Below are 25,364 nucleotides of genomic sequence, written 5' to 3'. Positions count from 1 at the left end.
AATAAATTGCAGCCATTATCAACCCATTGCAGGACGTAAGCCTCCTCAACAATTCATGCTGAGGGAAATGGACCATAATATGCCACGCTGGTCCAGTGCGGGTTGGCAGATTGACTGTATTCAGCAGTCAGGGGCTTGAACCCCGGTCTACTCAAAGAGTGTGTGCTACTGCACTCCTGCTCTCGGCTACGGAGGCGCGCGATTTTGTAATAACTGAGAGCAAAGTGGAGGAGAAGTTGTTGAAGTTAAACATAAGAAAGGTACCTGGTGTGGATGGGATCTATCCAGTTATATTAAAGGAGGCGGCAAAGGAACTAAGCAAACCCTTAGCCATAATTATGAGAACATCCTTGGACTCAGGGGGGGGGGGTCTGCACGGACTGGAGATGTGCAAATGTATCCCCAATTCACAAAGGGGGATCAAAGGGTGGCACAAGTAATTACAGATCATTTAGTTTCTTTTGTTCTGGTTAAAATAATGGAGCCTCTGGTTAAGGATACATTGCAGAGGCCTCCGTAGCCAAGTGGTCAGGAGCGGGAGTACAGTAGCACATGCTCTTTGAGTAGACTGGGGTTCAAATCCTTGACCGCTAAATACGGTCGATCTGCCAACCCGCACTGGACCAGCGTGGCAGATTATGGTCCATTTCCCTCAGCATGAATTGTTGAGGAGGCTTCCATCCTGCATTGGGTTGATAATGGCTGCAGTTTTTTTTTTTTTTTTTTGCAGGATCATCTAGACAAGCCTGTATCAATAATTCAGACACAGCATGGGTTTGTTAAGGGAAAGTCTTGTCTGACAAATTTGATAGGATATGATGTGGTTACAAAGGAACTGGATGCAAAAAATAATTTTGATATCATATATTTGGATTTCAGGAAAGCTTTTGACACTGTTGCTTATGGAAGACTACTGTACAAATTGGAGCAGAATGGTATTAAGGGTAAGTTGCTATAATGGATAAAAAGAGTGGTTGAGTGGGAGAAGACAGACAGTGGTAATCACTGGATGCTGCTCTTTGGGAATTAATGTTTAGTGGAGTCCCACAGGTTTCAGTGTTGAGCCCACTGTTGCTTTGTATATTTATCAATGATATTGATGAAGGTATATCAGGCTTAGTGTTGAAGTTTGCAGATGATACAAAGGTTGGCAGGGTTGTTAATGATAGTAATAGCAATGTGCTACTGCAACAGGATCTAGAAAATTTTGGCAGATGGGCTGAGAAGTGGCAACTGAAGTTTAACATTGACAAATGCAAAGTACTGCATATGGGTAGAAGTAAACCCCAGAAGTACATACCAACTGTGTGGTACTACATTTAGGGTGGTAGAAAATGAAAGACCTGGGAGTAATTGTGCAGTCAGATATGAAATTTTCTGAGCAATTCAGACAGGCTGCAAGAGCAGGTCATGAGGTATTGTCAATGATATACAGGAATTTTGCTAGCAGGGATAAGGGGGTGATTGTCCCCTTGCATCTGGAGGCCTCATTTTAGGAAGAATGTAAAGCTGCTGGAACGAATATAGAGAAGGTACAATGAGATTGATGAATGGAACAAAGGATTGCTGTTACCAAGAAAGGCTTAAGTTCTGCAAATTACAGTCTGGAGACTAAGCACCTAGGATGTAATCTGATTGAAGGTATAAAGCCTTGAATGGATTGAGCAAGTTCAATGCTGATGGGATTCTTCCTCTTGCTCAGATTACTCACCCGAGGGGAAAGGCAATTATAGAATAGATGTGCAGAAATTTGCCTTTAGCCAGCAGGTGGTTAATTGCTGGAACAAACTTCCATCTGTCGTTTTGGAATTTGATTGCTTAAATAAATTCAAGGAGGAACTGGACAAATTTTTAGAGGAATGGTTGTATAATTTTTTTTTTTTTTTTTTTTTGCCGATGATACATAAGCTCATACACTTGCTTTCTTGCATCACATGGCTCTAATACTACTACTACTACCATTGTTGGGAAGTGGTTATGCAATCGTCAGTTGGAAGATGAAGAAAGATGTTGCAGTAATTAAAAGCAAAGGCACAGGTTTTAACTTCAAAAGAGCAGACTTTGACAGTTTGACACCATATGACATCTTTGCATTGGGTGGAATGCCGAGGAATGGTGAATATATTTGAATTATGGAACGCTAAGCAGAAATCACAGAACCAATGAATGTGTACGTACCTTTAAGAAAATATTGCAGGAGGAGGATGCTGAAATGGATGACTGCAGAGCTAATTGGTCAAATGTAGCAGAAAAAAGATAGCATGGGATAGTTACAGGGCTGTGAAAAGAAATGAAGCCTATAACAGGTACAAGTTGATCTGTCACATGGAACAAACAAATTTTAAGGATGGAACACTTGATGTAGTCTGGATTAACCAATGAGGACCCTTTTACTAACTTTGAAATTGGTATAGCCATTGATCCTTTGAGGGATAACAGATGTCCAGGCTTAGATTTACTTAAAGTTGTAGTATTAAAAAGAATCTGGTCATTCAAACCACAATTAATTGTTAATGTTCTTAATTCTTGTTTGGCTAATGGGCTTTTTCCAGCTTCCTGAAAGTGAACCAATCTTAAAATTCTTGTTAAAAATCCTAACAAACCTCAATTTTCCTTTCTCCTATTGTCCTATTGCTTTACAGGTAACCCCCATATAACACGGTACTTCTACAACACAGTTACGCTATAACACGATTGTTAAATTGTGACAATCCTCGTACAACACGGTTAAAGAATTTCAGTAAACCTCGCATAACAGGGTATTTTTGAGCTTTTGTGTGGGGGAAATCCTGCTATTAAGTTGGATGTAATTTTTCAACATTTCCACTATTTTTGATTCCTCCCTGTTGACTCGCTAGTCAAAAAAAAAAAATTATTGAGAAATCCCTGTATTATATTTTGTTTGGAAATTCCCGTGTTACGTTCTATGCTATTAAACTTGTGGAAAATATGTAGATTTCCAAGTTATATTACTATTGGATAACACACCAGGCCATCCAAAAGATTTAAGTCATCCAAATGTTGAAGTTATGTTCCTGTTGTATTGGGTTAATACAACTTCTTTCATTCAGCCATTAAATAAAGACATTATATCCACCTTTAAAACTCATTCCATCAGAAAATCGTGCGATGGATTTTGGAAAAAATTTATTCCAAATCTATTGAAGTAATGGAGGCATGGAAACATTTCTCAATTGTGGACTGTATCAGAATCATAGCTTTATCGCTCAAAGAAGTAAAACTGTCAACTTTAAATGCGTGTGAAAAAATGTATGGCTAGAGTGAGTTCACTCAGGAAATATGGTCGAACAGGCAGAAAACGGAATTGGTGTGATAGTAGAACTTGCTAGTTGGTAGGAGGGGAAGGTTTTGATGATATGATTACTGAAGCCCTCGTGGGTAGCACAGTTGACAAAATTGCCCTCCTTCCTCCCCACACTGGGTGGTACAGACCTGAGTTTGAATCCCATCAATGAAGGGAGTAATTTTTATAGTTTTTTTTTTCACAATGTGGTCGAGTTGCTCAGGCGAGGGTAGCATGGTTTTTTTCCTCCCGCAAACTCGGGTTTTTTGTCCTGCAAAACAGAAAATCGACCTCAGGACACGCAATTTATAGACAATATACACAGAGTAATATGGCTTAGTCGGCTATAAAAAATTAAAGATATGATTACTAAAGATGTTCAAGAATTACTGGTAGGAAAAGAAGCTGGCGTAGCAGATTTGGTGCAAATGGCATTGGAGGTAAAACCAAATCAATTCAGAGGATGATAGCAGAGATAAATTCTAAACTTCCAAATTTTACACTAAAAAGCATAAGCATAACATTAGATGAGCGATTAGAATCTTCTTTTTGGAATGCAGATTCTTGAATGAAAGGAGCCCAAATTTCAATAGGGAGCTTCAAAAATGCTTAGTTCCATATGACGAAATTAACAAAGATTTATCAAGAAAAAGCAAACAAACCCAGATTACTGATTTTTTTTTTTTTTTAAAGAGAGCAGAAGATACACAAAATCTAGACTGGTGCATTTTTGTTAACGAAATAGCATATTTTTGTTCACTTTTGGAACGTAACTCCCCTTTTTGTACTTTTCTTAGCCCTGTATAACATGGTTTCACACAACACTACATTTAATTGGAACTTAATAACTGTGTTATGAGGGTAACCTGTATTACCAGTGCTAAGTAAGGTTTTAGAAAAGGTCATTGTAACTAGATTTATGAAATATTATCAAGCTAAAAATTTACAAGTAAACACTCAATTTTCAACTGTTCAACTGTTGATGCTATGAAGTTTTAATGGATTCAGTCTCAAATGCAGATTCCAAGTATGCCCGTGGCCTCTCTGTGACTTCAAATGAGCCCTTTGACTGCTTATGGTAGGAAAGCATTCTGATGAGGTTCCAGTAGGCTGAGGTATCTGTTCCCCTTTAACATCTACTTTCTGATTATTTCCATGGTCGAGGTCTTGTGGTGTATTCTGATGTCTGTTCAGTTTCTTGTGCTGTTACTTGGGGGATTAGTCCTAGGACCGGTCTGCTGGAATATGGTTCCTTTCCCTGAACACCCTGGGGCTCCAAGGCTTGCCTGATAGCCCCAGTAAGAGCTTCAGTTAAAAAGTAGTTCCTGCTGTGCCTCCTCGTGGCCAAGGTTGGTAGTCAGGGAACCAGGTGTCCCCAGCCCCATGTGCCGGCACTCAACACAAATTAAAAACACACCTACATACATACATACACACACTTTCTGGCCTTTGCTTTATGCCTTTTCAGATGCTACAGCAGTATACAGGGGAAACCCTGGAGACTGCTATTAAAACAAGCACACCTTGACCTTGTAACACTACCACCAATAAGGTCAGGGAGGCTAGGGCTGCATATGAGAAAGCATTGACTAAGAGAGCAAATAATGGAGACAAGGAATTTTTCGTATATGTGAATACAACCAAGAAGAAAGCTAATCAGATTGGACTCTTGTGCACTGGGTGTGGGAAAGTCTTAGATAACCCTGCTGATGAATTGAATAAGTACTTTGCATTGGTCTTTAGTGATGAAAGACCCTCATGCTGAGAAGAGACTGTGCGAGTGAGACTGAGCCATATGAAATTAGTGATGTCATAATTACAAATGATTGTTTATTAGAAAAACTTTTGAGCATAAAGGGCTTATACCCTGTAGTTCTGTTAGATAGACGGTGTGATATCAAAATTTGCAGATGATGTAATGATTGGCAGAGTCGTTAATGATCAGTGCCAAGCAGCGCTCCTCGAGGCTGACTCGAACAGACTGCAGAGATGGTCAAAGAAGGAGCTATGCTGCTAATTGCAAGGTCTTATGCTTGGAGAATTGCAACCCACAAATAAATTATACACTTGATGGGGTTGAATTAAAAACAGTGGAGGAGGAAAGGGATTTGGGAGTTACAATATGTGCATATCTGAAGTTTTCTTAACACTAAACAGGAAGCCCTGATTTACTATCAATGTTTTATCAAACATTATACTGTAGAGACATAATCCCACTGTATAAAGCACTTGTAAGACCACATTTGGAATATAGTGTTCTAGTACATAGACTTCATCTGAAAAAAAGACATTGAGCTTCTTGAAAATGGCCCAAAGATGGGCAACTCGAATGATTAGATCAGCAGAAGAACGACCATTTGAGGAAGGACTCCAATTATGTGGGCTACAGAACTTGGTAACCAGGCACCTCAGAGGTGATCTGATTGAAGTTTTTATAGCTCTGAGGAGGATTAGTAAAATGGATGAAGATGGAATTCTCACTGTTATAAAGAATTCCAGAACTAGGAGTCATAATTTCAAATTACCAGCGTTGAGGTTTAGATTAATTTGTAGGAAGTTTTCTTTCAGCCAGCAAGTCGTTGATTAGTGGAAAAAATTGCCCTTGCAGATAGTTGAAACTAACAGTTTGATTAAATTCAAAGGTCAACTGGATAGTTGTGTGTGATGAGGGAATCATAATTTTGCATTTTCTTGTCTACTTGTTTTTTTTGTTTGCCAGTTCAGCAAAAGTCTCTGGCTTCCTTGCACTATATGGCTAATACTATTACATACCTTAGTGGAATTCATCATTTTCTGGTTGGACATTTCTATTAGTCCTGTTATATCAGCATTAGATGTCCTAACCACAAGTTTGAATTCACCCATTTTATTAATAACATTTTTGACATTACTGTAGATGCAGTTAAGACTTCAGTATTTTTCTATAGTTTATCACCCTGACACACACCTTGAAGCTATTTTAGCTTGTTTCCCTAGCTTTATCTTCTGCTTGCTTGGAACAACTTGCTAACATTGGCTGTTGCAGCAAGCCAGAATTCTTGATATGTGTTGAAGCTTTACCTATATCATCTGATAAATGCATGTTTATTTACCCCTTCCCCATCCAACTCAAGTGTTCAGTTTCTCTGAACACTTAAGGTATCCATCCTCAATGATATTGGCAAAAAATTCCTGCACTACCTTTTTAAATGAATACCATCTTTACGAAATAGATTCCTTCTATCTTTCAAGTGATAAAAATCAGACCATAAAAATTCCCCCCCCCCCAACCTTGTAGAGAGTCCCTTAAGTCTTGAGTTAATCGACAAGATTTTCAGCATATAATCTCACCTATCATGTCTGGGCATAATTACAGATGCATACACATTCTGACCTAACTTGCATAATTTTTTTCAGAATGTTTTTATATTTATCCAAAAAATCATCAGGTCTTGTTTGTTTAATAACATTATTCCCCCACATGAATAATAATAAAGCCTCTTTACCCCCATTCTCCCTTAAAGTATGACAATCTGTTGGTAACATCAACTGTCACTCCTGGCAGACACACCCTGGTTCTAGTCCACCAATCTTTATTACAAAAAATGTTACCCGTTTCTCTGATAATAGAGTTCCCAATAAAACTAAATCTTTTTGAACCAGAGTAGTATGGTTCAAAAAGATTTAGAACCAGAGTAGTATGCACTTGATTCTGCAGGTCACAAGAGTCCGTGACAAGCTCCCATTTACATTTATTTCCCTGACAAGCTCCTTAGTTACATTTGTTTTTTGGACAAGTACATGTTTCTTCCATGACTCAGATCCTAGTAATACACAAAGTTTTAATTTGAAATTTGTACACTCCTTACATTGGGTGCAAAGAAAAGAATGATCATGTTCTTTTCCTTAGACCTTACATTAGAATACATGTCACAGGCTATACAATCAGTAAAAATCCTTGGATATCATGAGCAATGTATTGAAAGTGGATCTTATAACAACCATTACTTAGGTGAAATTTGAATTGAGAAAGATTACAAAATTTAAATTTACAATAAATTACAGAATTACACTCTCATCAAAACTTTTATCCACTAGCGAAGTTAAAATTAAGCTATCGAAGTAACTAGAAAGAATGTAAATTAGCAGAAATGCTTTTGAAAAGTTAAGAATTAAATTTACAAATATTTAAAAATTACAGAAAGTAAATTTAGACAAATTTTAAACAGAAAAATTGTCTACTAGACACCTGTTCTTAATCCCTTTTATTTAATCCACAGAAAATCCACAGACTGGTTTACTTAAAACAGTCTGACCTCTTTGACAATAATATTTGATTTTGCATTATACCTTGATTTTCTAATTGTGCTCTCTAACAAGAAGCAATTTAATCCAGTTCCACTTTCCACAAATAGCATTTTGTATTTAATAATGTCCTAATCCTTCAGATGACAATCATAAGAACAGTGGTTATCACTTAAAATCTAAATAGAAAAGAGCAGGATAACATTACTGTAATTATTGATTTAGCAGTGACATTAATTTGCAATTCACATTAAACATATGAATTAATGGTGTATTTTTTGAAGAATTTGAGGTTATTAAATTTTTATTACTTACATATTTACATATTTTATTACTTAGATATTTCTTACATATATAAACATATGTAAGAAAGTTACATGCATCAATTAACAAAATATGCCTCGCAGTACAACACCACCACCTCTTCCTCAATATGAGATAGCAGAATGAAACAAAGATCACTTGAGTATCTAACTGTTGATCTAATATTTTCCCCTCTTCATTGAGCCTGTTTACTTCTCTTAGAACAATTTTATGTCTTTCATAATCCTTGTGTATCTGTAGTTCTAAAATTACTATAGATTTATTAATTATTCAAGTTCAAAATATTCTCTTTTTTTCTTAGCATTAGCATTAGTAGAGGCATATGATGCAAGAAAGCAAGCTTATTCAGCATCAGCCAAAAAAAAAAAAAAAAAAACACACACACCACTCCCATTTCACCCCTCCGTTCGTTCGAAATACCTGTCCAGTTGAGCTTTAAATTTGTTTAGGCTATCAACTTCAACAACAAGTGATGGAAGTCGGTTCCACCAACCAACCACCCGCTGGCCAAAGGCAAATTTCCGCACATCTATCCGACATCCGTCCTTCCTCAATTTGAATTTATGCCCTCTGAGCTGATTATTCTGAGCAAGATGAAGAATCCCATTGGCATTGAGCATGCTCAAACCATTCAAAGCCTTATACACCTCTATCAGATCACCTCTCCGGTGCCTAGTCTCCAGACTCTGTAATTTGCAAAACTTAAGCCTTTCTTCGTAAGAGCAACCCTTTGTTCCATTCACTAATCTTGTTGCCCTTCTCTGTACCCGTTCCAGCAGCTCCACATCCTTCCTGAAATGAGGCCTCCAGACCTGTATACAGTACTCAAGATGTGGCCTAACCATTGCCTTATACAAGGGAATAATCACCTCCTTATCCCTGCTAGAAAAATTCCTCTTTATCATTGACAAGACACCATGAGCTACTCTTGCAGCTCGTCTGCACTGCTCAGAGAACTTCATATCTGCCTGCACAATTATCCCCAGGTCCTTTTCATTCTCCACCACTGTCAGTGTACTACCGCAGAGTTGATACGTTGCTCTGGGGTTACTGTTTCCCATATGTAGTACTTTACATTTGTCAATGTTAAACTTCATTTGCCACCTCTCAGCCCATCTGTTCAACCTTTCCAGATCCTGTTGCAGCAGCATAGCGTCAGTAGTGTCCTTAACAACCCTGCCAACCTTTGTATCATCTGCAAACTTGGACATTAAACTTGATATCCCATCATCAATATCATTCATAAACACCGAAAACAACAACGGACCCAACACTGAACCCTGAGGAACTCCACTAATAACATTAGTCCACGTTGAGCAGTGTCCATTGATTACCACTCTCTGTCTTCTGCCGCTCAACCATCCCCTTATCCATAACAGCAATTTGCCTCCAATGCCACACTGCTCCAATTTGTGCAGCAGTCTTCCATGTGCAACAGTATCAAAAGCCTTTCTAAGATCCAAATATATAATATCAAAGTTATTCCCTGCATCCAGTTCTTTTGTGACTACATCATAGTATCCAATCAAATTGGTCAGGCAAGACCTGCCCTTAACAAAACCATGCTGCGTCTGAGCTATAACTGAATTCTTGTCTAGATGATCCTGCAGTGCTTCTTTAACCAGTGCCTCCATTAATTTACCTGGAACAGAAGTTAAACTAACAGGTCTATAATTACTTGTCATACTTTGATCCTCCTTTGTGAATTGGGGTTACATTTGCACATCTCCAGTCTATGGGTACCTCCCCTGAGTCCAAAGAAGCTCTCATAATTATGGCTAGGGGCTTGCTTACTTCCTTTGCTGTCTCACCCCAGGTGCCTTTTTTATGTTTATCCTCAACAATCTCTCCTCCACTTTCCTCTCAGTTATTACAAAATCATCCAGCTCACTGCCAATGTTTACTTTACCTGCATCATTCTCCTTCCTGAATAACTCCTCATGCGTGAATGTAGATGCAAAATACTCGTTTAAATTGTTAGCCACCTGAGCAGGATCCTCAACTGTTGAACCATCAATATCCAGTGGACCAATCTGATTCATCCCTTTCCTTCTTGAGTTTAAATATGCAAAGAACTCTTTTCTGTTTTTCTTTGCATCCTTTGCCAAGGATTTTTCGTAGTCTGCCTTTGCCTGCCTAATCTCCTTTGTGACTTGGTTACAGACCAACTTATATCTATCATAGGCTTCCATGTCACCCATTAATTTGTATGTATCCCATGCATTTTTCTTCTCTGCCACATGTCTCATTAGTTCATCTGACAACCATTTAGGCCTAAACCTTGAACAATATTTCTTAGTTGGTATGTAAAGCCTGGTAGCCTCCAAGATTAGTTCCTTGAATGCCTCCCATTTTAAGTTTGCTGTTGGTAACATCATCAGTTGGTCCCACTGTATAGAATTTAAATACTGTCTCAGACCATCATAGTCGCCTTTACGAAAACAAAAACCCTTCCCTTTACCTCTGATGGTAGTTCCCTCCTTGAGTAAATCCCACTTCAACACACTGTGATCACTGCCACCTAGTGGTTCATTTACCTGCAGATTCTTAATGCATGAAGAATCACTACTGATAATCAGATCAAGAGTATTGCTCCCTCTTGTTGCCTCACGAACATGCTGATGTAGAAAACAATCATCCAATAAATCCACAAAAGCCTTGCTAGTGTGCGAGTGACCATTCCACAAATTCCAGTCAATATCTGGGAAATTAAAATCCCCCATTATAAGACTCTCTGATTTACTGGCCCACTCTATTTCCTTGTACAATATCTTATTATACTCATCAGAGTCATTAGGCCTATAGCACACTCCTACTCTCAATTTTGATTTCCCTATGCTTATGTCACACCAAACTGACTCGACACTGCCCTGTCCATCGATGTCAACTGGCTTCACTTCCTTGGACTTTATGTGTTTCTTAATTAATAGCATAACTCCTCCTCCCCTCCTGTCCTGTCTATCCTTTCTATACACATTGTATTCCCCAAATTCCAGTTCCGCATTACTTATATCTGTGTGACACCACGTCTCTGATATCCCAACAATATCTGCCTTTGATGTTTTGAGCAATACCTCAAATTCATCAAATTTATTTACCAAACTCCTAGCATTGGTGTACACGCAAGTATACATGCACCTGTTCTTTTTCTTAGCTACCCTAACACAACCCATGTGTTTACTTGTACCGCAATGACTCCCAGCAGTCTCTGAAATATCCTGCATCTTGTTTTTCAGGCTTCTGCTCATTTCAATAGAAGCAGTGCAAGAATCACTTCCACCTCTGCCAGTGGCTACTGTTAATCTATAAGTCCTTGTCTTCCCCCTCTTTCTTTTACTTTTCCACCTTTCCTTCTTTCTTTTTCTTCATGCATGTATTGCTGTATATCCAATGAAGGTAACATACAAGTATCAAAGGATGGTGTATCTTTGTGTGCTTATCTGTAAGTAAATTTATTGTAAGCGATTTGTTGAATGCAGAGGCAAAACACAATTTTGACCCCCATACGATTTCTAAACAGATCCTTGTGGTCATTAATAACCATACCAAATTAGCTGTTATGATGTGACACTCCCCCCCCCCCCTGACACACAGTGATGGACCTGGCAGTATAGTTGTTTTGTCACTGCTTTAATGCATAATCAAGCTCTTTAAGATTTTAACTGAATTAGTTTTTTTTTTTTTTTTTTTAAATGCTAAACCAGTTTCACAGTTAGTTCAGCCGTGTGTGTGTTATATATTAGTTCATATTGCTTCAGCATGTATGTCAGAAATTTTTGCTTCTTATAAATATAAATTTATTTTTGCATTAATTTTTATATACAAATGAGCAATTAATTTCAGTTTTCTTTTGTTTGTTTTAAAAGGTAGAAAGACTAGTGGAACGAGTTCAGACTTCAACTCTTTTAGATGACCGCAGGGATGCTTGTAGAGCACTTAAATCTCTGTCTAAAGTATGTTTCTTTTGATATTTTATTAATATATGGTATTAAAGTGAAAACAGTGTGAACAAGTTTATTACAATAACAGATTAAAAAACACTGCATATCACTTAAATTTTTTATAGTCAAATATATTAGTTTCTCCCAAGAAATTTTATAAATTGCTTTAATTGTTATTATATAATTGAAATTTAAAATATAATTGTCTGGAGAAGGAACTTTTTATTGTATCAATTGATTTATTGCTTAGCACTTTTATGAGTTTTCTGAATATGTGGAGTTCCATATAGTGAGTTTTCAATAGGGGTAAGCCCTGGATTGAAATTTTGAAGATTGTTTTCATTTTTACAAAAAAAAAAAAAAAAAAAAAAACTTTGTATGTAAATTCTTTTAAATATTAATTTAGTATTAATAGTAGCAAATGAGGCAAGGAAAAACTTTCCCACACTACCTGCCCATCCCATCCCATCCCATCTAAGAATGTGCCATTTTTTCTTAAATTTATTCATACTGCCCACTTCCACCATACCAGATGGTAGTTAGTTCCACTAATCGATTACCATCTGGCTGAAAGCAAATTTCGCAATGGGTATATAATATGTCTGGTATGTGGTAGGTGACTTTCATCAACCGGTGAAATACCACCACTTTGCTTATTGGAGGCTTGAAGTGGTGAAACCCATGTTTAGTCTCTAGAGCAAAGTTTCCGGCATCCCCCTCCCCCCATACTTCTCCTTCAACTCATGCATGGTACTAAGTACTATAGGTTTTGATACCTTTCGTGTTTGGGGTTTTCATAAAAAAAAAAAAAAAAAAATGTAGCCTTTACACTTCAGTGGAATGTTCCTGTTCCATATCAGATCTCTTGTCTGCCTATATGCCCGCTTGTATCTGTTTACTTATTTCTTCGTCTGTCACTCCAGTCTTTGTAATCTGCTTCCTAGATACGTGAAGTTGTTAACCATTTTTAGCTCTTTCCCTACCATTGTAATGTATCCTTCAGGCTTGCCACTCCTCTTTAGAACCATTACTTCACTCTTCTCTTGACTGAAAACCAGTCCAAATTCATTGGCCATACTAGCCCATATATCAACTTGCCGCTGCACTTGTTCCCTGCCCTCTTCCCATATGCAGAGGTCATCTACAAATATCATGACTTTCATTTGGTCTTGTTCAAGTTGTTCCACCACTTTGCATTGCATATCATTCATAACAGCTATAAATAGTAGTTGTGACAGGACACCTCCTTGCCTCAAACCTGATGTTATTTCAAAACTCTCCATCAACCCCATCACTTCTTACTTTGCCCACTGTGTTGGTGTACATATTCTCAATTCTCCCAACAAGATGTTACTCCATCCCCAAGTTTCTTAACATCTCCCACACTTTCTCTCTCTTCATTGCATCAAACACGTTATGTCCAAAAATGCCATCCATAATTCTTTATTTTGTTCATAGTGTTTTTCCATCCGTTGCCTGATGCAGAAAATTAGATCCACCGTTGACCTGCCAGGCCTAAAGCCATACTGTTCCTCAGCCATCCTACTTTCAATCGTTCCTCTTGTCTTCTGCTCTAACACTCTTGTACAGCTTACTCACATATGATGTCAGTGTGATGCATCTATAATTGGAACACTTTTGTTTAATTGGAAGAACTGGATTCTTCCTGTTCCTCTTCTTGAACAACAGGATGATCAAACCTTTCCAGTCCTTCAGCACCTGTCTCTCATCCCAGATCTTGTAAGATCATCTAAGATCATGGACATACAGACTGTGGTCTGTATGTCCATGCTATCCCTGCCTCGTCTGTAGCCTTCAGCATCTCTCTGTTTATCTCATTTATATCAGCAGATTTACCTGCCTTGATGTATTTCCATGCATGCACTACATCACTCCACATCAAGTCTGTCTGGTCCTGGCTGTCCTGGACATTCAACAGATTTTCAAAATACTTCCATGTTTCTCTTATCTCTTCATCCTTGGTTATTAGGTTCTCATTCTCATCCATCAACAGTATCAGGAATGAATATTGAAGATGTTAGAGAACTCAGCAATGAACCATGGGGGACTCTGTTAATAACATTTGTTTGAAAAGAACATTGCCCTAAGGCAGTGGTGGTCCAACCTATGGCCTGCGAATTATTTTTATATGGCCCATGCAGAAAGTGAAAGTGAACCTTAAAACAGCATTTTAAATTTTAATTATCAAAAAAAATTCTCATTAAATGTTTTGAATATTTTTAATGCTAGGTGTATCATTATATTTATTTATTAATTAATATTGAAAAGCAGTGATCCTTTTCAGGTTATAAATTTTCTGAAGTGAGAATTTAAAAGAAAAGTAAGGTATTTTTAAAAAAAACAAAATTCATATTTTTATAATTTTAATAAAATCTAAAAAATAAATCACTGACATAGATTTGTTGCAAATAAGTGTTGGGATTTTTCATTTATATATATATATATATATACATATGTGTAGCCTGAAAATAAAAAAAACAGTAGAATGAAAACAGAAACTTCCTTTTACATGTAACAAGAGACTCAAATCACTTGGTGCGGCTCAAAACAAATCTAACTTTGAATATGCTCCTGTACGGAAAAAGGTTGGATACTAATGCCCTAAGGTATTCCTTGAGCAGCATGGTGTGTAGTAGGTAAACTGTTTTTTGAAGATAATAATGCACTCAAATCTATGTTGGTATAATTGTTTATTTCTGAATTGGAATAAACATAATTATACCAACAACAGATCACTTAGGTCTCAACAACAAGTTCTTAAGACCTAAGTGACCTTTTGTGACAGTGATATTGCAAAGACAGCTGTCACTGAAGAAGTTGTGAGAAAATACCACAGAACGTTTGTGTTATTTTCCATTATGTCATATTGCCAATTTGGAAATAAACATAATTATACTAATGTAGGTTTGAATTCTTTAATATTGATAACCACTCTTTTCTTCTCTCACTGAGCCGTTCCTTTATCAACAGCAGTAACTTGCCCTTAATGCCACACTGCTTCAATTTGTATAGCATTCTTTCATGTGGAACAGTATCAAAAGTTTTTCTGAAGTCTTAGTATATGATATCAAAATAATTTTTTTGCATCCAGTTCATTTGCAACATAGTATCCAATGAGATTGTTCAGACAAGACTGCCCATTAATAAATCTGTGCTGTGATGGGAGTACAACTGCATTCCTGTCTAGATGGTCTTGCATTACTTCTTTAATCAGTGTCTCCATTATTTTCTCTGGAACAGAAGTTAATCTATGAACTTCATAGCTATGAATAGGTACGAAGCTACTAAAAGTTTCATACCTATTTAGAAATATTGTTCAAGATTTAGGCCTAAATGGTTATCTAATGAACTAATGAGACTCGTAATAGAGAAGAAAAATGTTTCTCCATTATTTTCTCTGGAACAGAAGTTAAGCTATGAACTTCATAGCTATGAATAGGTATGAAGCTACTAAAAGTTTCATACCTATTTAGAAATATTGTTCAAGGTTTAGGCCTAAATGGTTATCTAATGAGACTCGTAATAGAGAAGAAAAAATGCATGGGATGCATATAAATGATCAAGCGACTCAGAAGCCTATGGTAGATATAAGCTAGTCTGTAATCAGGAGACAAAGGAGGGAAATATAAGCTAGTCTGTAATCAGGCAAAGGCAGATTACGAGAAATCCTTGGCAAAAGATGCTAAGAAAAACAGCAAGGATTTCTTTACTTATATAAACTCTAAAAGGAAGGGGATGAATCTGATTGGTCCACTTGACATCGATGGTTCAACTGTTGATGATCCTGCTCAGATAGCAAACAAACTGAATGAGTATTTTGCATCTACATTCACGCATGAGGAATTATTAAGGTTTGAAAATGGCAGAAGGATATCAAATTGTAGCAGGATACTTAATGATTTTGTAATAACTGAAAGCAAAGTGGAGGAGAAATTGTTGAAGTTAAACATAAGAAAAGCACCTGGGGTGGATGGGATCTATCCAGTTATATTAAAGGAGGTGGCAAAGCAACTAAGCAAACCCTTAGCCATAATTACGAGCATCCTTGGACTCAGGGGAGTTTCCCACAGACTGGAGATGTGCAAATTTATCCCCAATTCACAAAGGGGGATCGAAGGGTGACACGAGTAATTACAGACCAGTTAGTTTAACTTCTGTTCCTGGCACCTCTGTAGCCAGGTGGGAAGGAGCAGCAGTGCGTAGCACACGCTTCTTGATTAGACCTGGGTTCGAGCCCATCACCACCAAATACGGAGGATGCGGAAAGGTCAGGGAATGACCACCGCATATCCCGGAGCAATATGGCCTTAGTTGCTAATGCTCCTAAAAACCAAATAACAAACAACAAACTTCTGTTCCTGGTAAAATAATGGAGTCACTGGTTAAAGATGCATTGCAGGATCATCTAGATAAGACTGCAGCAATGATTCAGACACAGCATGTGTTTGTTAAGGGAAAGTCTTGTCTGACAAATTTGATAGGATATTATGATGTGGTTACAAAGGAACTGGATGCAAAAAATAATTTTGATATCATATATTTGGATTTCAAGAAAGCTTTTGACACTGTTGCGCACATGGAAGACTATTGTACAAATTGGAGCAGAATGGTATTAAGGGTAAGTTGCTACAATGGATAAAAGGATGGTTAAGTGGGAGAAGACAGAGGGTGGTAATCAATGGGTGCTGCTCTTCTTGGACTAATGTTATTAGTGGAGTCCCGCAGGGTTCGGTGTTAGGTCCACTGTTGTTTTGTATATTTATCAATGATATTGATGAAGGTATATCAGGCTTAATGTCGAAGTTTGCAGATGATACAAAGGTTGGCGGGGTTGTTAATGACAGTAATGGCAGTGTGCTACTGCAACAGGATCTAGATAATTTGGGCAGATGGGCTAAGAAGTGGCAACTGAAGTTTGACAAACTGAAGTATGACAAATGCAAAGTACTGCATATGGGTAGAAGAAACCCTAGAGAAACGTACCAACTGTGTGGTATTTTCTATCACCTTAAGTGCTTACCACTTAAGGTGATAGAAAATGAAAAAGACCTGGGAGTAATTGTGCAGTCAGATATGAAGTTTTCTGAGCAATGCAGACAGGCTGTCAGGGCAGGTCATGGGGTTTTGTCAATGATATATAGGAATTTTGTGAATAGGTCAGGCCACGCCTTGAGTACTGTGTACAGGTCTGGAGGCCTCATTTTAGGAAGGATGTAGATTTACTTGAGCGTGTACAGAGAAGGGCAACAAGATTGGTGAGGGGAATGAAGGGATCCTCTTACCAAGAGAGGCTTAAGTTCTGCAAATTGCAGTGGCTGGAGACTAGGCACCTGCGCGGTGATCTGATTGAGGTATATAAGGCCTTGAATGGGTTGAGCACGCTGAATTCTGATGGGATCCTTCCACTTGTTCAGATTACGAACCTAAGGGGACATAAATTCAAATTAAGAAAAGACAGATGTAGATTAGATGTGCGGAAATTTGCCTTTAGCCAGCGGGTGGTTAATTGCTGGAACAAACTTCCATCTGTCGTTGTGGAAGTTGATAGGTTGAGTAAATTTAAGGAGGAACTGGACAGGCATTTGGAGGGAATGGTGTGGTTTTTTTTTTTTTTTTTTTTGGCTGATGCTGCATAAGCTCATACACTTGCTTTCTTGCATCAAATGCCACTGCCACTGCTACTACTAACAGATTTGTAATTATTCACTTCACCATTTGATCTCCTTTAGTGAAATGGGGAGACATTTGTATGTCTCCAATCCATAGGGATCTCTTTTGAATCCAAGGATGGTCTCTTAATTATGGCTGAAGTTTGCTTACCTTTTTCATTACATTTCTTAATATAATTGATATATCCCATCTATCCTAGGTGTCTTATTCTTATTTTCACATGATTGGACATCAAGGTAAAATTATTGTCAAAAATGAAATTAGAAAAAAAAACCCCTTATAACTTATTTGTTTTAAGCAATGATAAGTCTATATCTAATTCGTGGCTTCTAGATCTGAATTATAGAGAATTTTGGGTTTTTGTGAATCAAAATCACACAAGAATAGTTGTCAGATTTGATTTTTTTAAAAATATTTCCTTGCTTATATCTATTATAAAACAGTATTGACTATTAGTAGGAAACATAGATAGATGGCAGCATGTACGGGAAAAATTTCAAGACAATTCATAAGTAAATGAATGTGCTATGTGAAGTGATCTTAAAACACGTAGACCCACATACCTACTCTCCAGATTCCATATATGAAAATCATAGTCAACATAAAAAAAGGTAAACTGCAGCCATTATGAATCCACTGCAGGATGGAAGCCTCCTCAGCAAGAATTGTTGAGGGAAATGGACCATAATCTGCCACACTGGTCTGGTGCGCTTTGGCAGATCGACTTTATTTAGCAGTCAGGGGCTTGAACGCCAGTCTACTCAAGAGTGTGTGCTACTGCACTCCCGCTCCTGAACACTTTGCTACGGAGGTTGATTATAGCCAACATGTACACTCCTAAATGGTCCGTGTGCTACCTTTATGGTAGTCACATTAGAAAAACATACTCGTCCTCAATGCTTGTTTTCTTGCATTTACAGAAATAAAATTTTTTTTTTTTTCTGTGCTTCTTTGTTTGTTTAGTTATTCATTGATTATTTAAGTTCCAGGTTAGGGGATTTTAAGTAAGTTGAAATTTTACGTTTCAGATGTTTTTCTAGCAAGACTATTTTTGTATATTTCTTGATTTCATATCTAGAACTCATTTTGAAAAATTCATAGTTTGGATTACTTAAATAATTTATCAGTGATACCAAATTTTTTTTTTTTTTTTTTGTTCTCTCCTTTCTCATAAAAATTAAATTAATTATTTGCAAAATTCATTAATTTGCAGTTAATTTTATTAAGAGTTAAATAAAAGATAAAGATATCCATCATTACTTAGCAAGGTGAAATCTATATGACGTATGCTGTCTCATCCAAGAGTCTCACTAGCTTCAAAATGTCTAATTCTTTAATAATTAAAAAAAACAAAATTCTGTATATATTCTGTGACAATAACATAAGTTGAGGAATTTACGACTAGTTATCATTACACGACAAGAATATTATCATTACCATATTTTGTGGCCACGTAACTCGAACTACAGTCAACCCAAATGTGCCTTCTTAACATAATTTACAAGCAACAATCCATCAGCATCCCAAAAAGTAAGGCAGTTAGGTGTGAACTCGGTGATTTGATGGGCATTTATGAGCGCTTGAAGAACAGGGCGGATGGTCTTGAAGAAATCAAAATAGGGCCTATCAAGCTCTCGGTTGACCATCTCAACACTAGAGCTTACACATGTGCATCAGGCAATACAGCAGCAATCTCTAAGGCAGAATGCACTGGTCCCACAGGAGGTATTTATTGTCAGTGACACTACTATCATCAGGGAAATGGAAAATATATTGCACAAGAAGGTTGGTGGGTGGTATAGAATCAGGGTTTGTCTCCTAGGGACAAAAATAGATGACACTGTAGAGCAGATATCTTTTGAGGGCATGAGGGGTGATATTGTTGTACATATTGGCACTAATGCTATTTAGAGTAGGAGATCTGAGGATTTAATGAGAGAGTACAGAGCAATGTTGGGAAAAAAGTTGCAAGTTAAGATTGAATTTGAAAGTGTCTGCAAATCTGCCCAAACATTAGGAGGAAGTACATTTTGAGAGTTTTGTCAATCAGTTTGCCCTGGAGAGAATGTGCAAGGCTCGTGGGGTAGAATTTTTCTCATTGTCGTCTGTGTTTGATAAAAGGAGAGACTGTTTTTACAGGAATGCGATACACTTAAATAGAAGGGGTGCAAGAATATCTTCTGGTGCTATCGAGGCAGTGGTAGCCGGGTTGGAATACTGCTTGCTTGGGAGGATTGGATTCACAGACTAATAGGTAAACTACAGCCACAGGCAGAGTTGGGCGGGATACTTGCACTGCTTGTATTGGAATATGCAGCAGTGTGGAAAGTGATGTCAAGAATTTCAAGCCCTGTAGTGGGTCATCATGGAACAAGTAAATACATGGGCTGTGTTAGGGTAACTAAGAGTAAAACAGGTGCATGTATGCTAATGCCAGGAGCATAGTAAATAAATTTTATAAATTTGAAGTACCGATTAAGTCATCAAATGCAGACAATGTATGGATATTGGAGGCTTGATGTCAGAGGTCGTGACACAATGGATACAGAATTTGAATATGGGGAGTACATGTACAGAAAGGATAGACAAGACAGGGAGAGAGAGGGGGGGGATGTTATGCTCTTAGTTAAGAATATGCTTTAAAAATCTGCAGGTAAAAGACCCACTGGGTGGTAGTGATCAGTGTGCAGATGTGGGGTTTACTTAATATCATAACTACTGTCAAAGGTAAAGGGAAGAGGTGACTACAGTGGTCTCAAAGAGGTTTTAAGTTCTGTTTAGTGGAATCATCTGATAATGTTATCAACAGCAAATTCTAATTGGGAAGCATTCAGGGAAGTAATCGTAGAAGTGACTAACTTTTCATATCAAATAAGAAATTCTCTTCCGTGATTAGACCTAAATGGATATCAAATGAACTAATGAGACTTGTGGCAGAGAAGAAAAAAGAATGGGTTGCATATAAATTATAAAGTGATACAGAAGGCTGTGGTAGATATTAATTAATTTGTAATCAAGTCACCAAGGAAGTTATGCAAACTAAGGCAATTGCAAGAAGCATCTGGAAAAGAATGCAAAGAAAAGCAGCGAGGTTTATTTACTTATGTTATTAGTATAAGGAAGGAGTTGAATCATATTGATCCACTTGATGTCAGTGGTTTAACTGTTGATTATCTTGCTCAGGTTGCTGGCAAACTGAATAGGTATTTTGCATCCTCATTTCTGCATGAGGAGTTCTGTAGGGAGGTGACTAATTGAAGTTCATCAAAATATTATAGGGTGCTAAATGAGTTTGAGATAGCTAAGAGGGAAGTGGGAAAAAAATGTTGATGCTTAATATGAAAAAGGCTTGGTAAAAAGAAAAGACTGCTGTCCAAGTTGGAGCAGTATGCATTAAGGACAAGTTACTGCTCTGAAAAAGGGATAGTTGAGTGGGAGAAGGAGAGTGGATAGTAATGGACACTGCTCTTCATGGACTAATTTTATTAGTGGTGTCCGGCAGGGTTCAGTGCTGGGCCCATTGTTGTTTTTTATATTTATTAATGATAATGATGAAGGTATATCATATGTAATGTCTAAGTTTGCAGATGATACAAAGATTTGCAGGTTAATGACAGTAATCAAGTGCTACTGCAACAAGATCTAGTAAAATTAGGCAGCTGGGCTACAAAATGGCAACTGAAGTTTAATATTGACAAATGCAAGGTATGCATTGCATATAGGTAGTAGTAATCCCAGATTAAAGTACCAACTGTGTAGTATTACACCCAGGTTAGCAGAATATGTAAAATATCTGTGGGTAATTGTGCAGTCAGATATGAACTTCTCTGATCAGCGCAGACAGACTGCCAGGACATGGGGTTTTGTCAATGGCATACAGGAATTTTGCTAGCAGGGATAAGTTGCTGATTATCTCATTGTAAAAGGCAATGATAAGGCTGCATCTTGAGTACTGCATATAGGTCTAGAGGTCTCACTTTAGGAAGGATGTAGTTCTGCTTCAATGGGTGCAGAGAAAGGCAATGACATTGGTGAAGGGAACGAAAGGATGCTCTTACCAAGAAAGGATTCAGTTCTGCATATTGCAGCATCTGGAGACTAAGGACCTGATCTGATTGAGGTCTGAGGACTGAGCAAGTTTAATGCTCATGGCATTCTCCTTGCAGAGAACATGGGGGGTTGAATTCAAATTGAGAATGGGTGATTGTAGGATAGATGTGTGGATATATGTCTTCAGGCAGCAGGTAGTCAATTGTTGGAACAAACTTCCATCTGTTTGTGGAGGTGGGCAGTGTGAACAAATTTGTGGTAGAACTAGAGAAATTTGTGGATGGGATGTTCAGGTGATGTGGGAAGGTTTTTGTATTGGCTGATGCTTTATAAACTTGCTTTCTTGCATCAATTGTCAATACTAATAAAAAAAAAAAAAAAAAAAAAAAAAAAAACTTAGCCAGCAGAAGGAATTGACTTAACTTTCTTTGGAAGGAGAGAAGGGGTTTGTTTGGACTGCTGCTTTGTCTCTGGATGAAAGTGATGGACTCACGTATCATCCATGGTCACAAATCTTGCAAGGATTTTTTGCTGGATCTGCTTGAAAAAGATGCAAATGTTCACTTGATTGATCTGACAATTGTGACTGCTGTGTTTCTGATCTGCTGTCAACATTTTTGGGAACCATTGTGCTGACACCTTTTTCACAGTGAGAACCTGTGTTATTATGTGATACACATTTTCTGATGAGGTGCCCAAGAGGATGGCAGTGTATTTAACTGCCACTCTTCGATCACCCATCAGATTGTGTACACTGCTAACAACTTCTGGAGTCATGGACTTTTCAAGTCTTTTTCAGTGGGTTTCATCTTCTAGGGTCTCTCTCCTCCCTCATTTAAATTGTTTGCCTACTTCTTAATCATGGAATAGGAAGAGACATCCTTCCTCCAATTTTGTAACTACATCCTCATGGGACTATTGCCAAAGGCAATAGTCCCATTTTTTTCAAATATTGGATGCCTGCATTGGCTGATCTTGTCCATATTTTCCCATTCATACAGCTTAGTTGACTTCAGGATCTGTAATTAAAAAAAAGTTGTTGAAACTTGTTGGGTTACTGTTTTAAGTGTTATTCGATAAGTACAGAAATTTTTTAAAACCGTAACACAGTTGTACATTAGAAAAGTCAGACTTTTCCAATGTACCAATATCCTTTCATACTTAGGCCACGAACTTTTAAAATGCCCCTTGTATAGCAAGAATATACCCAACTTCTCGACATAAATAATCCTTCACAATGACATCTACTTGCATGTTACTCAGACTTCCTCCATTTGCCAGCTGGCAGAGTAGAGGTGGCAAGACTGTAGTCTAGATGATCCAGATGCCCCCTAGGGAGTTTGGTTTAGTCCATTTGACTATCTAGCTGCCCATCTGCCAAAACTGTTTTAGAGTTGTACCCTCAAAATGTAAGCTATACATGGATTTTGGCATGTTGTCTATAATAATCTCAAAAGAAATCATTCATGCTGCATGAAGGAATAAAAGGAGGGGAGGTGCTGCCAGAGCTTTGCTCTGGTTCTTTAAATGTAGGGAATATCATATCTCACCGTAATCTCAAATGACATTTGGAATCTTTCAGTGAGCAAAGTGGTTTCTTGCTGGTCATGATTGAGATCACGGACTTCCCCACTGTATTCCACTCCACTTCAATACTGTCAGGACTACCCATTTTTATTTGCAACACTGTGGACTTTGATTTTTCAGTTATTGCCATATTTGAAAGCATTAGCTGACAGAAATGGCTTTTATAAAAAAAATCCAAGTATTATGAAAAATCTAGTTTGACTTCATTAATTACATACGAGGGGTTTCCGAAAAGGAAGGCAATATATTTTTTTCTTAATAATGGTGAAAGGGAATGAGATGAAATGCAGTGGACAGATCGACCTGTTAATAACGTTCAAAAAGACTGCCAGTGCAATGTTGCAGTAGTGTTGCCTCACAGTAGATTATATTTGCAAAATGGCAGCTACTGTGCGAGCGTGGTCCAAAACAGGTGTTCGTGAAGTTATTTGCTTTTTGCAAGCAGACGGGTCTTCACCAAGCGACATTCACCGTGAACTGTTGCTGTGTATGGCAAAAAGGTGATGACAAAGAAGCAGGTGTGTTTTTGGTGCAATGAATTTTAAGCAGGCCGTGTTTGACATTGAAGATTGACATCAGGCAGGCCTTCATCGAGCAAGACAGAAGACAACATTTTGCACATTAAGGGCATCATTCTTGAAAACAGGTGAGTGAAATTGCACAAATAGTGAATGTGAGTAAGTCAACTTTTCATGATGTCCTTGGCTTTCGAAAGGTGTGCTGCCACTGGGTGCCCCGACAATTGTCAGAGGAGGACAAAACAAAACTCATGGGATATGTCTGGAGATACAGCAGAGGAGGAGAGGATTTTCTTGCTCACATAGTCGCAGCAGACAAAATGTGGGTTCACCACTTTACCCCAGAGAGCAAACAAGACTCCATGACCTGGAAACATCCACAATCTTCTGTGTGCAAAAAATTCAAAACTGTTCCCCGGGTCTGAAAAGTTATGGCCACAGTGTTCTGGGATCGCCAAGGCATTATTGGTGGATTTCTTGCAACGTTGGAAAAACTGGAAGCCAACATTTGATGCATATGACCAGGACTCCTGACAAGCAGTGTGATTTTGTTGCATGACAACACAACTCCACACACTGTGCACATCACTTGTGAGTGGTTGTGCTGTAATCATTGGGAAACTGTCACATCCCCCCCTACAGCCCCGACTTAGCACCTTCAGACTTCCATTTGTTTGGCCCTCTGAAAACACAACTTTCAGGAAAGCATTTCACCATGGATGAGGAAGTTCATCAGGTGGTGCGATGTTTACTGCATGTGGGCATCAATAAAACTGGAGACTTTGTGGAGAAGTAGTGCATGTTCACTTATTTCTTGGTGTGTAATTTCAACTTCGTATTATTAAACATCATTGAGAGAAAAAATGTGTTACCTTACTTTTCGGAAACCCTTCATATTTAACTGAGTTTTTGTTAGCATTAAATGGACCAGTACATATTTCCAGTGAATTATTATTATTATTATTATTAGAAATATGGTGCAAGGAAGCCTGAGGCTTATGCTGCATCAGCCAAAAAAAAAAAATTTTCTGAATTACCCCGAGAGAGAGAGAGAGAGTGAGAGTCAGAAGTAGAAGAGAATTACCAAAAAAGACAAGAATAATGATATCCAGCTCAGGACCCTGGGTGTGCCAAGCCCATTCTCACCAGATGTGAGCCACTGGGGTTATATATTGTACATCTATTTATCTGAAGAAAAATAGTACATTTGGTGAATTTTCTGAGGAATTGTAACTACTTTCTTTTCATGACTCAGTATATGCAGAATTTATCTGGTTTTAGATGGGTATGATGATATTTCATTAAAATTTTCATAAACAAAATTGTGATCAAATTGGATGAAACCCATCAATATTGTATGAGGGAGGGTCATTATTTGTGTCATGAAGTAAGTTAATATGATCCAGAACTATAATGCTCAATACATTCTACGTTGATATCAATATTTATAAAAGAATAAGAGAAGTTTACCTCAATGTGATATGTAGAACACTTCCGTGTGATATTGAGGTAAACTTCTCTTATTCTTTTACAAAGTCATGAAGTAAGGAAAAAACCAAAATAGAGCAGGAAACTGATTTTCAATATATAATGTCTTATCACTTTTTATCAGATTCTAGAATCTGCTGTATAAAAAGACATTGGTTGCTGTTACCATCATCAGAA

The 25,364-nt window shown here is 37.7% G+C and overlaps 1 protein-coding gene across 1 annotated transcript in view; it reads left to right on the top strand.

Annotated features, from left to right (window-relative positions):
- Positions 1–25,364, top strand: part of p115 (General vesicular transport factor p115) — a 262,239-nt gene that overhangs the window by 11,963 nt on the left and 224,912 nt on the right. The window contains exon 2 of the mRNA XM_090380276.1: positions 11,779–11,865. Within this exon, the coding sequence (XP_090236402.1) occupies positions 11,779–11,865 (87 nt within the window). The remainder of the gene's footprint in view (positions 1–11,778; positions 11,866–25,364) is intronic.

The sequence above is a fragment of the Mastigoproctus giganteus genome, chromosome 8 (genome assembly GCF_048544385.1).
Source record: "Mastigoproctus giganteus isolate SK-2022 chromosome 8, ASM4854438v1, whole genome shotgun sequence".
NCBI lineage: Eukaryota > Metazoa > Arthropoda > Arachnida > Uropygi > Thelyphonidae > Mastigoproctus > Mastigoproctus giganteus.
Note: the sequence above shows the minus strand (reverse complement) of the source record. Positions and strands in the feature narration are given on the sequence as shown.